Source organism: Pelodiscus sinensis, chromosome 4 (assembly GCF_052426305.1).
Source record: "Pelodiscus sinensis isolate ZL-2025 chromosome 4, ASM5242630v1, whole genome shotgun sequence".
Taxonomy (NCBI): Eukaryota; Metazoa; Chordata; order Testudines; family Trionychidae; genus Pelodiscus; species Pelodiscus sinensis.
This window is the reverse complement of record NC_143055.1, coordinates 60,515,641-60,531,597: the sequence shown is the minus strand read 5'-3', so window position 1 is coordinate 60,531,597 and position 15,957 is coordinate 60,515,641. Positions and strand designations below refer to the sequence as shown.

At 38.4% G+C, this 15,957-nt stretch overlaps 1 protein-coding gene across 2 annotated transcripts in view; it reads right to left on the bottom strand.

Moving 5' to 3' along the window:
- ENPP6 (ectonucleotide pyrophosphatase/phosphodiesterase 6) overlaps window positions 1-15,957 on the bottom strand; it is a 94,696-nt gene that overhangs the window by 10,503 nt on the left and 68,236 nt on the right. For both annotated transcript variants that reach the window (XM_006130175.4, XM_006130174.5), the window contains exons 3-6: window positions 12,991-13,102; window positions 7,872-8,013; window positions 5,933-6,112; window positions 1,698-1,835 (exon numbers count right to left, since the gene is read on the bottom strand). In XM_006130175.4, the coding sequence (XP_006130237.3) occupies window positions 1,698-1,835; window positions 5,933-6,112; window positions 7,872-8,013; window positions 12,991-13,102 (572 nt within the window). The remainder of the gene's footprint in view (window positions 1-1,697; window positions 1,836-5,932; window positions 6,113-7,871; window positions 8,014-12,990; window positions 13,103-15,957) is intronic.

Here is a 15,957-nt window from a genome sequence, read left to right as displayed (position 1 = left end):
GAAGGGCATTGTGAGGATTAGGTAACGTGTAATTGAGGATTTTGCTTGAAAATGTTTTGTGGAAATGTTTTTCACCAAGGTGGTTCGTCAAATAAGAAATTATTTGTGGATAGGGGGAAAAACTTCAGAGAGTTTCCCAACTTTAAAAAAAAATGTTGAAATATCTCATTTTGACATTTTTGGAACATGTTTTAGGATTTTGATTCGAAACTCTCTTTAGTTTAAAATTTTTTCAAGATTTTTTTTTTTTTTTTTTTTTTTTACTTTTAATTTGGGCCTTCCCCCACCCCCCAAAAAAAGATGAAAAACTTTTCAAAATCTTAATTTCTCACTAGTTAGGAAAATTGTTTCGTGCCCAGACCTAAATACAATGTAAGACTTAGATGAAATATAAATACTAAATAATGGTTGTAATTTTATAATGATGATGAACTGGTATGAAAGTTAAATCCTGTATACAAATTGAGTTTTGTAATATTTAATTGTTTGCATACTAAAATTCAGACTTGCAGTTTCAATTGCATAATATAGCCTTTATTTCTGTGGTGGCTAATTTATGCACTGCAAGAAATGTCCAACTCTGCAAAAGAAGTGCCTCCTGGGGGCATTTAGCATCCTTCTGGAAGGTACTCTGAAATAGCCATTGTATTCTACCTCAGCAGTGATTGTATTTCAGTGGTGATTAAACTGAGACCTATGCATAGAAATCAGTGATTTTGATTATGCATTCCCTCTGAAGCCCAAGTTAAATAGGTGTTTGAATATACAAGGAACGGAAGATTGAAGTCTTTGTTTTCCTTGTAGATAAAGCAGCCTACCCACATATGTCAATTACATTTCAGATTATAAAGAAGAATCAACATAATTACACAGCTACAAACTGTGTGTGTGTGTGTGTGTGTGTGTGTGTGTGGAGATGCATACACACATTAGCATAGTAGTGCTTATGGAAGAAAATGAAGTACTTAGCTTCAGTGACTAGTAATCGTTCACTTACATACACTGAAACAGTTACATTGAGTAAATGCTGTATTTTTGTACTGCCTTTGGGCATGAGCACCTTTATAAAGAAGTTATCTGTGCCATAAAAGTCCATCTCCTTTGAATTAATCAGAGGATGGGTGGAGAAATTACCAGGAATAAAAGGTACTGTATTATTGAAAACTGTAGTAATGTAGCGTTTAGTGGTGGGAGATGGTAGCAAATAACTGGAAAGGGAGGGAAGTCAAGAGAGCCAATAGTATTTTTAAAGGACAGTATAGTATGAACGTACCTGGGGAATCAAGATATCTGGGGAACCAAGTTGAGGGTACTATGATAGAGGAAATATTGTCATATATTAGCATAAAATTTGATTGGAAAAGAAAGCAATCTTTGAATCTAGCCAGAAGATGGTTGAAAGGAAAAGAGAAACTGGATGAATAGGAAAATTAATTTTAAGAAAACAAAAGGAATAAGTTTCATCTCTTATTATACCACAATAGGACCAATCTTAGATATGGTGTGACAGCTATACCACTAGTTCCATTAAAACACATATTTGAAATATTTAAATGTGAGGCAGAAGTATTTACCCCAGCTAAACGCTGAATCAGTAGTATAAATCACCATTAATCTTATAATTTAAAATCTTTTTTCTTGTTCATTTGTACTTTTTAACCACAACAGTAAATCAATATTTTGTTCATACACTTTACCTCTGCTATGAACCATCCTTCCTCAGCCACAAGGGTTAAAGGAGACACAAATTTCCCTTTTTTGTAATAGAATCTGTCTGGAATTTCACCTATGTTATAAACATTCATATGTTGCACAGCTTTCAGTTTATTATACACCTGTAAAGGAAACACAAGTTATAAAACCATCAGCCTATAAAAATTGCATATGCATCTGTTGGTGAGGAGAACTGCTGCATTTTTAAACTGAGTAATTTATCTTCATACATGTCTAATTATATGTACATACTCAATGCATATGAATCAGACTTTGCAGGTATATTTTAGTAGGCAGGGCTTTATGAAGCTTGGGTAGGGAGAGGATTTATGGGGAAATTGCCCTGGGCCCTTGTTTGAGGAAATGGCACTCGTCTATCTCCTAAGAATGCCGTGAGATAAATTCATTGATATTTTCACGGAGCTTTGACAATTCACAGTGCTACCTAACTTCAACTATCTTGTAAATATTATCCTATTTACAATTTCAGCATACAAATTTAACTGGAATCATTGAGCAGAAATATTTAGAGAATGTATCTGTGGAGAAGAGTCATTTAACTTCAGAGGGTATAAATCTCTCTCCACATTTTTTACGGTTATAACCTACATGGAAGGATAGATGCACTGTGTGGTAATGTTCACAGCCTTTAAGTGAAGTTAGGCCAATGGCCTAAATAATTACTTGATGCTTTCAGATGTGAGCAGGGTGGATTTGTTTTTTCACTGTGGCAGACTGACTTTCTCTGCTAAACACATTTCCCATTGAAACTCTGCACAAGTACAGCCACCATCAAGAAATAATGCACCAGTATAATAACTGGACTCATTGGATCATGCTTATGTTGAGTAATACCTTAATTCATAAATAGTTCTGCTTCAAAACTGAATTGGACCACTCAAAAGTGTTGTACTGGTTTTACTTCAGATGAGTCAAGAAATCATAGAATCATAGAATAATAGGACTGGAAGGGACCTCGAGAGGTCATCGAGTCCAGCCCCCCACCCTCAAGGCAGGACCAAGCTCCGTCTACACCATCCCTGACAGATGTCTATCTAAGCTGTTCGTAAATATCTCCAGAGAGGGAGATTCCACCACCTCCCTTGGCAATTTATTCCAATATTTGACCACCCTGACAGTTAGGAATTTTTTCCTAATGTCCAATCTAAACCTCCCCTGCTGCACTTTAAGCCCATTACTCCTTGTCCTGTCCTCAGAAACCAAGAGGAACAAATTTTCTCCTTCCTCCTTGTGACACCCTTTTAGATATTTGAAAACCGCTATCATGTCCCCCCTTAATCTTCTTTTTTCCAAACTAAACAAGCCTAGTTCATGAAGCCTGGCTTCAGAGGTCATGTTCTCTAAACCTTTAATCATTCTTGTTGCTCTTCTCTGTACCCTTTCCAATTTCTCCACATCTTTCTTGAAATGTGGCGCCCAGAACTGGACACAGTACTCCAGCTGAGGCCTAATTAGCGCAGAGTAGAGCGGCAGAATGACTTCACAAGTTTTGCTTACAACACAAAAGGGAGAGTCTGGTTTACAGGAAAAAAACCAATGGAATTGAACTTAATGGAGTCTGTCTACATGGCTAGCTTTGAGATGGCTATTTCTGGTGCTGTTAAAGTAATTGCTTCTTCGGCCAGTGTTTTTCAAACTTGGGCCGTTAGCGGGCCTCTTTGTTTACTTAATGTGTCTGTAGCCACAGAGCTTTGCAGCTCCCATTGGCCGTGGTTCACTGTTTCCAGGCAAGTGGAGCCATGAGGCTCTATGGCTATGGACACATTAAGTAAACAAAGCAGCATGGGCCCGCCAGTGGCTTACCCTGGCAGTCCTGTGACTCAAATTTGAAAAATGCTGTCTTACGCTACAAGTTCACTTAATATGCCACAGTGGCACAGCTACAGTGGCACAGCTATAATGCTCCAGTGCTTCGGTGTGGACACTCCCTACTGCAACAGGAGATGAAAAAGTTACTAGCAATTACTCTGTGCTGTGGACTCCTGAAGAGAAATCCTTCAGAAAAAGAAGCCCCATGAAGCAACATCCTGCATTCTATCACTACCTGGGGATTTAGAGCTATTTAAAGGAGGTTAAACAGATGATTTGTGGAACTGAGGTATGAGCTGTGTCTATGTGACTATAGTAAGATAAAGGCCTAAAACATAAGCTCATGTAGCACAGGTCTAGTCAGAGGCCTAGCTAACCATGGATAAAACATGGCTAACATAAAGCAAAGCTAAGCTGGGCCTGCCTCTTGCTCACCTGCTCACAGAATTTGGCATGAACAAGTCTGAGAGTGCAAAACACTAGTTGATAATAGGCCCAGCAGTAGAAAAGCAATTGGTACTGGTCATAAGTTGAAAGCACATGGTGTCACCAGCTCATTAAAAAAGACCTTGGTGCATACTCCGCACAGATACAGACCCAGGTTCAGGAAAAGGTCTAAAATGACAGCATGATGGATAGAGATGATCTAATCAAACCACGGGGTACAGGGTGATGGGTGGTATCTAAGTAGTGTCAGAGGGTGATAACCTGACCACATCAGAGGGGGGCAAGCTGACACATCAGGAGTGATGTGTAACTTCTTTGTACCTGTATAAAAGTGGTGTCTTGGGAGGATAGTCTTTGTATGACATAGGGGGCAGCGAAACCACCCACTGGTTAAGTCATTCCATTGTTAGGGGATACATACGCATAGTGGTTCAGTAGAGTCTACTCACAACTATTACTGTATTTGGCTTAACAATAAACCTGACTGAGCACCTTTGATCTTTATCTGATTCGTGGACTTTGGGGGCTCTTTCCGGGTCTGCTGTGGTGACTAAGTGTGTAAGCCAACATGGCACACACAATTGAGAACACACGCGAGCCGCAGCATTGAGGGAGCCAGAGAGTAGTCTGGACACCATGGTAGTAAATCCTGTCCCTACTCAGTCACTGTTGTCAAGTCACAAACAGGCATTACAGGCGGCTGGCTTACAGATCGAGTCAAAAAACATAGCAGTCTCTGAGATGTGATTGAGACGGAGAGAGGGCATTATGAGTATTTTAATAGCCTGTGTCAGACCTAAATGAAAAATCTGGCACTCCTTTGAGACCACTTCAAACATTAGCACTCGCTTCAAATGGTCAGACCATCAAGTCAATACAATACCAGCTCTGTTTCCTGAAATGGCTGTTTTTGTGCAGAAATCTACAGTTTGTCTTCTCCTATAATCATTTAACCTACAATATACAAGTGAGTTATGAAACTGTCACCACCAGAAGATGAACTGTAGGAAACAATCTTGCACTGGTAGTTACCTGGACTGGATCACTTAACACATTTATTTTTCCAGATTCTATGGAAAACAGTAAAAGTTTTTTAAGAGTATGTTTGTTTTTTAGTTAACTATCGAGGGGACATACTTCATTGTTAACCATATTGCACTGTCCGAAAGTTAGTGTAGAACTTCACCTGGTTTGCATAATTTTATTTTCAACAATCTCAAAGCCAGCAGTTTTGGGTTTATATCATTTATTGAATTAAAATGCAAATACTTCAAAATTGTTGTAAAGAGATATTGTTTTAAAAAAAAAAGTCAGAATTTTTAAATGAGCCTAATTCAGTTAGACAATTAAATGCCATTACAATTCAGTGGAACTGAGGTGCTTAACTCCTTTAAACTCCTTTGAGACTCCCAGCCTGGAAGCTGAAAATTAAGGTTCTGTATAGGTGCCTAAAAATAATTGTAGAACTGACCTAATTCTGAGACATTTTGTGCTCCTGTTGAGCTCAAAGGAAGCTGCTGGATGCTCATTTATTTACCAGGTTAGAAAAAGTCTATAGTGTTTTATAGTATTGAACAAAAAATTTAGAAAACAAGTCTACCTATGTCCCTAAAGCCAATAGATGTTGCTAATGTGGGAAAGATATGTATTTGCACAGAGAATACAATTCAGAGAAAGACTACAGTTTTTTTTATTCGCATGATGGGAATTTTATTAAAAAATGTTTTGCACTTTACCATCCATCTTTAGATGAAATCTGAATGACAGGACCAAATTCTGCCTTCTGAATGAGAGACCTGGCATGGGGGAGCAGAAAGGGTCCCACTGATTCCTGTGGGGCCTGTACATGCATATCTGACAGCAGAATTTGACTCTGATATTCAAACTAAAGCTGAGAAATTAGTATAAAACAGAAGAAATAAGAAGTGATTCTTTTGCTTGCCTCATTATACTTCTCCGTAGATGGCCACAGACTCACAACAGGGCCGCGGTCTTTTATTTGGACAATATCAGTCATATTGATATAGTTCTTCAACTCAATCACTTTGTCCATCCAGGAAATGTCAGTCATCCCATGATCGGAGAAAAGAATGACATTCAAGTCATTCTCAAGCCTCTTGTCCTGTCAAATTAGTGAAAACAGCAATTATAACTTGAAAAGAACGCTGTGTTCTGGGTTCAAAATTCTGTGATAGATGGCTGAATTCATCCTCTCCTTAATTCTACTGCAGTCAGTGGAGTTACGTTTGGGGGTGGGCTTTGCCTGGGATATGTTAGAGTAAATTACAACAACAACAAACAGAAGACTGGTCTTACTCTGTTCAGACAGAGAGCCTTCATGAGACTTTTTCCATCCTTTCCCCTGACATCTTTCAAAAGCTGGTCACAAGTGTTTTATATTCTCATTTGAATCCAAACCTTACTGCTGGTTCAAATTTAAACCTGACCATCACACTTTCCCTATCTCAATTCTAATCCCCATCTGGATAAGTGCTATCAAACTTCTTGGCACTATTTCTAGTTTTAGGTAGTGTTTCATTCCTACACCTTTGTTGTTAATGAACATTTCATACAAACTCTTATGCACAAAATCCTGATCATATTGAAGTGAATGCGAGTTTTACCACTGAACTTGCTGGGATCAGGATCTCACCCAATCTCCTGTTCTCTTCAGTCAAAGCAGAATGAAGAAACTGTTCATACTACCCTCTGCATTATATTGAAGGGTCATTTTTCTCAAATATAAAACTTTCTCTCTTCTGATGCTCTTATAGTTTACTGCCACTGAAATATTTGTTCACCCCCTTCCTTATATAATTGATTGCTGAGGAAATGAATACCTCAAGGTGTATTTACCACTGGACAGGTATCAATAACACTTCATGTTTCCTGGTGGCAGAGAAATTCACAGAACTGGCTCTTACCCAGCAGTTGATGTGCTCGTTCCCTACTATAAAATTATTTGAATACTTTTAAAAGCAAAGTTGCAGTATACAGAGTTATAAATAACATAAATCTGCTATAAAAGGGAATTCTCTGATTCTACAGCCCTTATAAAAATGAATAATCTTTACTCATCTCCCTGCTATAAATTCCAGTTGACAATCTGTTTCTGAAAAGAGCAATGTCCTGACTGGTGTATTGCTTTCTAGGCTACTGATACTAGCATGCAAGCTAACAGACGAACATATGGTGTCTACTGAAATTAAGAGCTGAAGTATCATGCCTTGAATTCCCAACATAGCAATAACCTCTATTATTGCATAAATACAACCTTAATTGTCACTACAAGGGTGTAAACAGGACTTGATTCTCAAAGGGTAATTCCCAGAGCCAGGGAGCCCCCCTTGTAGGCATTGAGGTCTGGGGCATCAACCTTGTGTGTTTAAAAATATTTACTAAAGCTCCACTCCTGACAGATCCTGCTGAATTTGAGCCCTGAGTATGAATATGCATATCATTCTCCATAGTGTCTTGCAGAGAAATGTTAACCTCCTCAAACAACATAGTATTTAACTGAGACCATAAAACAATTTCAAAAATATCATATTAGTCACACTTTTGTCACACACATGTTGCAACAATAGTTATTTTAGGGGAAGGCAACTCATAACTCTGAACTGATTCATTCATCTAAGTACTATGTTCAAGAAAGTAGGCAAAACAGAACTATAACCACCAAATATAACAAGGAACCTTTCCGTACCAAGCATTTGTCAATCACGGAAGAACATTTACAAAAGGAAAATTATGTATAGCTTAGACCCTTTGAAATGCCACATGCGTCCAACCCAGTGGATTGTTGCAAAGGAGCTTTAGTGGTAATAAGTATCAGGGTAAGAAGAAAAATGAAGCACACAATGTTTTGTCACATCACTGACCTTGATTAGTTTGGTCATGTTGTTCAATACTTTGTCCACTGCCATCAAAGCATTCTTCCTCTGAACAGATGAAGGACCATAATGGTGGCCTTCCACATCAATGCGTTCATAATACACTGCTGCCATTTCTGCACTGCCATTTCTGGGGTTGTAGCATGTTAAAAGAGTCAGGTGCCAACATGTACAGTTTTACTTTTTCCAGGGGCCAGTATCACTTTCTTATTCACACAAACACTGAATTAACCTTAACTTGTCTAGCATATATCAGATATACTATACCTTATCAACAGAATATACCATCATCCACATTAGAACATACTACCATCCTCATTAGATTTTTGTATGAGTTTCTTTAGACTTCATTTTCTTATTTAAAATAGTATTCTATAGTAATGGTCCAAAACACTGCAGTTTATATTAATGCTATTGCTGTGTTTTGAGCCATTAATGTAAAATACTTTAATTAGTTTTCCTTTTTTACTCATTGGCTTCAGCCAGTTTTGGAGAGAGATCCCAAGATAATCTGAAAATCATGTCTTCTGTTGGCCACACTAGTAGGAAAAAAAAGAAAAGAAAAGGTGGAGGAATCATGGAAATCAGATCTTGGAAGAATGTGTTAAGGTAGGGATTATCAACGTGTGAATTGAGAACAGGTCTTGGGGTTGTGACCGCCTAATCCTTCCAATGTTGCTAAATGAGAAAGATCCCAGTAGACAAAATGAGGTCCTCGCATGGAAAAGGATGAGAGCAATTGTGTTAAGCAATTTAGCCTACCTCTGTTACTTATTCAGTTCAAAACACTGTCTCATTCTTATGTCTACTCTAATATAAAATATTTGAAGTTAAGGTGTCTTTATTTTATTCCTCTGAAGACTATTCACAGTGAAGTAGATCTCATTGATTGCAATATTTCCACTTTATTCAGTCTAAATTAATTTTTCTTAAATTCATTTGGTTACTTCTACTATATATGTACCTTTTGAACCTCTCAGAATAATTCTCTTTCTCTTTGATGTTTACAGCCTTCAATTACTTGTATCTGAGGTGTGTTTTCCCTCCTCACCCCTTCCCAAATCATCAGTTAGTATTATATACAAGCTGTATAAGAGCTAAATATTGTTTTTATTCTTGTGATGAATGGACTTATTCAGACTGAGGTATGAAATTTTTTTTGTAAGGACTCAATCATGTAGGATAAAAGGGACAAGACACATGCCGAAAGTTAAGCACGTGCATAAGTGGTTTGCAGGATCCAGGCTAGACTGACCAGAATCTCACAAACCTGAGCTCTTACTACCTGTCAGTGTCTTTTACCATGAAGAATGATGAAGAGAGCTGGGCATATGGGATAGAAATGCTTTGCATTTTCAAAACACTGTTTCATCTTCACAACACCATTTTGTAGGTGGGGGAAATGAGACAGATTTTGGCTTAAGTTTTCAGATGTGTATATGTAAAATTTGGCTTCCAAATATAGACAAGGGAGCTTATTTTAGGGCACACAGCTTTGAAAATGTTGGCTTAAGTGACTTTTGCAAGGAACCTGATTCAAAGAAATGGGGGAATCTTCCTGAAACAATCTTTCCTTTGACATCAACAGGAGTTGGGCTGGGCCTGGATCAAGTCAGTGGACACTTCAGATGTGAAATCTTGTCCCCACTGAAGTCAATAGCAACTCCTTTCAGTGAAGCCAGAATTTCACTACAAGATTAAATTATTTTTCTATACCCAAGTTGTGGTACATCCCAACACCATGCCAGCACTCATAAAAGGCTTTATCCTCTGAAGTCCGTTCAGGGCTTGCTAATGACTTTAGTAGGAACAGGTCCAATATACTAACATCTAATAACTGCTTCATAGCTTATGTGCACATTTTGGAGATTGTAATTTCAGGCTTTTCTAACTGCAGCTTCAAATCTTAAACTGAGTGACAACCTGGTATGTCATACTTGGCATTCTTGCCTTTATGTGGAGGAATAACTTTGCCATGGGCTGCTTTCCCATACATAGTTAGTTCCAGACAGACATGAGTTGGTTTAAAATGTATTTATTTAGTATGTGGAAAGGGGTCATTTTATAATGTGGAATGGATCTATTTACCGGCCTTTTATAGCACCAAGAATCAGAAGCTCTTCCGGCCATGCATAGTAATGGAAATTACTAATGAAGTGTCTTTTACACTGAGCTTGAGGGTCCCAATTTACACCTCTAAATTAACTATATTTCCAAAGTATTACTTTCAGCTGTATATCTAGCACCACTGGATAGTAAAACAGCCCACTGTTTCATTGTCAGTAGTGACAATGGATGATGATCAGGAAAAAAAAAAAGAAATGAGTGAGAACATGAGTAAGAGGCATTTTATCATTTTTAATCCCATCTTTTCTCCTCCTTTCTCTATCTCCTCTCCCCCTCACCTCTCCTCCCCCCATTTTCTGTAAGGAGCTATCCTATTAATACTTATGACTGATTTTATTTTCCCTTTCTCCATCATTTTTTCCTTGCTGTGTGTATGCAGAAGTTAACTTACAAGAATGTGAGTTTAAGGAAATGGAGCTCTGTCTCACCTACAGAAGTTTGACAGAGTTGGAGAGGAACTTCTTGAAATGGAAATAGGAAATTAAAGGTAGTTGTAACTCTCCAGTTACTGCTGTACCTGCAGGATTTTGGCTCCTTGCATGGTTACAGGTGGTGTTTACTACTGATATTACAGTACCATCAGTTTGCTCTGTTAACTGAAATTTCCAGCTCTCTCTTCTTGTGAGCTGTGAACAGCTGTGTGTGACTGGGAATTAGCAATGGAAATGTTTTCAGTGGGATTCAGATTTCCAAAATAACAGCTTGAGGAACCAGATCTTTCACAACTCAGTCATTACTTCATCAAACCTTTAATAATTTTCTAAATCTGCCAAGTCAAGACTAGAGTCTCTCCAAACCAGTGGTTCCCAAACTTTTTGGCATCATGCCCCCCTTTTGATTTTTGAGAGACCCTCATGTGCCCCCCCCTCAAAAATATAGCAGAAAAACTTGGGGTGGGATTGATGGGTGTGTGTGGGGGGGAGAGGGGGAGAGAGATTGTCACCTCATGCCCCCCCTGGAATTTCTTCACGCCCCCCCAGGAAGGCATGTCCCCCAGTTTGGGAATCCATGCTCCAAACCCTCTTATGCACCTTGCTTCCCAGAAACCAACCAGGAAGCAGCAAGCATGACCATTCTGACTCCTATATGCTATCCCTACAATCAAGTTTTCAATCACTGTTTTCAGTTCTCTCTTATTACTTAATAAGCTGATGCTGATCATTAAGGAATACTTAATAAATATGGTCTAGATGATGAATTGCTTCATGACCATCCATCCATCTACCCAAAAATTACCGACAAACAGGGAAATTATTTAACATCAGGTTTCCAGCTTCCTCATAAACCTTGCCCTGCCCCTGAGGACTATAGAATAGTCGACTAACTGCTAAGAATTTATTTGGTTAGTTGACTATCCTATTACCCAATAGCTAACCTCTCTAGTGGATGCAGACGTCCATTCCCAGAAGAAGTAGAAGAGGAGTCCCCTTATCGCAAGCATGTGGCAGCAGCTGTGGCAGCCTATTATAACCACTGCCCAGGGTTTTAGACTGTCTGAAAGGTAATTTTCATGGTATACTTAGGCAAAGTTTGAAACTGAGGTCCATTTAATTTTCTATATATTTGCACCTGTATATAGACTCTTATGCACTGGAAATATATACTTAGAATGAACACTGATCAATGCCTATTTTCTGCAACAATAATCTTCCTAGACATTTCAGAGTCTTGATTATACAGCAGTCTACCACATTTAAAAGGTAACGATATAATAGATTAAAAATGTTCAGTAGAGTAAGGGTATCCTGGAAATGAACACATTTTGGTAATAACAAAGTTGCTAATTAAGCAGTGTGTACCACGTGCTCTGGATAATGGGGCTGTGTTGATCTTTAATACTCCAGATCTTATCTAGTTTTAAAAGCTAAGTAGGACTTTCCTTGATTAACATTTAGGGTGCATCTACACAGCAGGGCTTGACTCGAAATAAGCTACGCAAATTGAGCTATGTGAATTGCATAGCTTATTTTGAAATTGGGAGCATCTACATCTATTTCAAGAAAGCCTTCTTCCTCCAACTTCCCTTACAAAGAGGGTTACAGGAGTTGGAATAAGAAGTCCTCCAGCTTGACAGTATTTTTGACATTATTTTGAAATGACTGCCTGCTGTGTAGACGCCAACGAAGATATTTCAAAATAATGTTGCTGTGTAGATGTATCCTTAGTTGGCAAATGTCTGGATCTGAACAAGCCTTTATTTGAGATGGCTCAAATCCAGACCTCAATTGTATAGGTTGGGCCCATCTGCATATGGAAAGTTTGCATATGGGTTCTAATGTTAAGTTTCTAAATAGAGGTAGGTTTGTTTACACAGCAGTGTTATTCTGAAATAACATAATCTGCATCTACATTATAAGCAATTATTTCGGCATAATGTCAAATCCATGTCAAGCTGGAGGACTTCTTACTCTGCCTCCTGTAAGCCTCATTGTACGAGGAGTAAGGGAAGTCGGAGGAAGAGTGCTCGCTCTCAGATTTCCTGCTTTGTAGACAGTGCCAAAAGCTAAAATAAGCTATTTCAACTTAAGCTACGCAATTTATGTAGTTCAAATTGTGTGGCTTATTTCAGCTTTTGCCCTGCTGTGTAGATGGGCCCTAAGTGACCTGATCTAAATCTCAAAAGAGATGAACACTTGACAGCTCTGTTTGACATTAAATGATTAAAAATCCTTTTGTGATTAAATGAGTTAATGCCAGTAGTCCGATACATACACGGATTAAATCTTATTTCTCTATTAATAGCCAATATATAGAAAATAATTAATCATGATGGCCTATGCATGCCATATCATAAACAAGAAGACATTGAGAATACATATTTTTGGTGTCCATTTTATAATAGCAAAACCAACCATGGCTTCATCAAGTCCTTCAAACTGGTCATTAATCCCCAAGAAAGTGCCTTAAGGCAAAACTATAGTTGCTCAAATTCTAATGCTTGAGAAAAGAAATACCATGCTAAATAACTTGGGTTACTTACCTCAGTGACTCAAGAGCATTACTGACAGCATCAGAGAAATTGGTGTCCGTTGGGACGCTGAAATATGGTTGACAAAAACTGGGTCTGACACCAAGAATTTCAACCTCACAGCCTAAAAAGACAAATATTGAACATTTTGTTGTTTGGGTTTTTATTATCAACTACAAGCGTGGGGGGGGGGAGAGAGAATATTTCTTGTACTTCTGGCCATATCTGCTGCAGATTCTGAAGTCTGACAAAGCCAAAATGCCATCTGTTTCGCATTCTTAGTTTGTAAAAGACTGAATGGCACTTGTATGTGTGGACTGCATTTGATGGAGGCCCTGGGAAATCCATTTATTTTATCCTTATTTTCCCCTTCAAAAAGTGCCACGTTGGTGTGACCTTCGCTTTCATAAACTCTGATTCCTGTGTGGCAGGTCTTTGCCGTTTAGATCACCAGCTTGGCTCCTTTTGTAATAGCATTCAATAATACAATCATCTTCCTTCCTTCATTTCCAAGCATCCAATGTAACAGAGGCCTGGATTATTATTCATAAAGTAGATTCTTCAATTATACCCAACATCTAGCATAAAAATACCCTCCATAAAATATATTTTGCTATGTGAGACTGAAGCGGAACTATTAAATTTAATTATCAGGCATTCTTGTTAAAACACATAAGGTCAATTAATTCTCTTAGTAACCTACAGCCTTTTCTAGCAAAATACAATGTATTTTGTGGCATAGCAGCGTGCGGCAACATATCCTACAGGAGAACGTTAGTTCTTAATTCTTGGGAACAATTTTTTTGTCTGGTTACTGCACTAGTGGGTGTCATTAATATTTATAACTATCTTACTCAGTAACACAAAATTCATGCAATTTAGCTTTAAATACCCCTGGAGACCCCAAATTGCAATAATATAAATTTCTCAGGATGAAGACACATGAGAGAATGAGAGATCTTTTGCAAAATGGCTTTATGGCATAGTACATAGCAAAATATTTTGAGGTGTGTCTAGGTTAACAAGAGATGATTTTTCTACCCTAAACTGGTGTTACCAGCACTCTGAAATCGCCAAAATTTGAACCACTTTGCAAATCTTATGGGATTAAATAGCAATGTCTTAAGGAATGCTGGGAGCTAGAGTCTGTTGTAAGAGGAAATAAAGTCACACAGCATTGTTTTATGTTGCTATATTGCTGAGTCCATGAGGGTTAAGCAATCATCAGGCTACATGACCTGAAAAGAACTCTTAAAGACATATTAAAAGAGAACTACAAAGACCATTCCTTACAGATGGTTAGCAAACCCATGTTAAATAAACTAGAATCCTTGAAATGTAAGCCAGTATTGTTAGAGAATTAGGAATGGATGTGACTTGTATTTGTGTTTATCTATATCTTGTAGGTAAACTCGTAGGTGTTAACTATCTTATAGGTGCTAAACTTCAGTTCTGGTCTACACTGTTTCATTACTGTATTCTATTGATTCAAAGACCAAAAAGGGATGTCATTTAGATTGGATTTGTGGTGTAATAATATAACTGTATTTGTTCCTCTTTGAAATATATACAGGTTGAACCTCCCTGCTCCGGCACTCTTGGGACCTGGCTGGTCCCAGATGAAGGATTTTGCTGGACCAGGGGAGGTCATTTCTGGCCCTCTGCCAGCCTCCTGGAAAACTCCCCTCCCCTCCCCTCCCCTCCGCCCCCCCCCCCCCCCGCTGCTAGTCCCACTGCCCTGATGGCCCCACTGGGGTTCCCAGCTCAGCCAGGTGGCCACACCCAGCTTCCAGCTCTGTCAGGAAGCCCCTCTGCTACATGCCAGGCTCCCAGCACCGCCAGGCTCCCAGCACCACCAGGCTCCCAGCCCTCCACTGGGACTCTCTGGTCCTGGTAATCCATGGTTCTACTGGATCACAGATGTTGCTGGATCAGTGTGTCCCAATTTAGAGAAGTTCAACCTGTAGTAGATGACCTAGAAACCACTGAGTTAATTGCCTTATGTTAATGAATGCCACTAGTTACCAGAGTAGGCCTAGATGCCTTTATTTCATTCCTCTGAAGATTATTCACCGTTAAGTAGATCTCATTGATTGCAATGAGAAATAGAAAGTAGCCTCAAGGCAATACATTCCCTATTCTTCAGCCACAAAACCCTGCTGTGACCACAGCTTGCTCCAGCTATAAAGGAAGTCAAGCCTGATCCTGTTTATTCTCAGGTCTATTTAAACTTTGCCAGGGAAAATTTAAGTAGCAAGACTAAGGTCTCCAGGTCGGATCTCCATTAATTTATCATAAGAATTTCAATGAAGTCTTCACATGGACTGCCTATTGGACTGTAACCTTTTACATTTATGGATTTCTGCAAATCCGTATCCTTGCAATCTCTGCTATGAAATTTACCTAAGAACTTTATTTGTATCCGTATGTATTACAACCACACTTATTCTTTTTCTTTTTTTAAAAAAATCCTAGATTTAGTCAATAGGGATTGGCTGTACACGTTTGAGTGAGATTTGAAACATTCATTGCTCTGGTAGCTAATGTGTCTGATCTTTTTTTGAAATGATAGAACTTTATATATCGTGAATAATATTTTCAGTAACCCTCACTGTTAGACTTGGCTATCTGGGTGGGAGTCAAAGGCTAGATTGCTTAACGGCTTCTTGGTAACCAGTAAGGTATTGCAGAAGATCAGGGTAGATAAAAATAGATGATTTACAAAAATATTTTATTTAAATTTGATTTTTTATTATAAATAAACACTAAATGTCTCATTTAAAAATAGATTACAATTAAATTTCATCATAAACATGCTACACCTACACTTACTGTCTCATGAAAATGACTTAATGGCTGTAGTCTGTCCAGCCTAACAACCAGTTCTTACTTCTTGAACATTCTGGGCTTCCAATTTCTGTTTCTCAGTAGACTATAAAGTAATATGTGCAAAGGCAGACAAAGGATGGTAGGACTGGT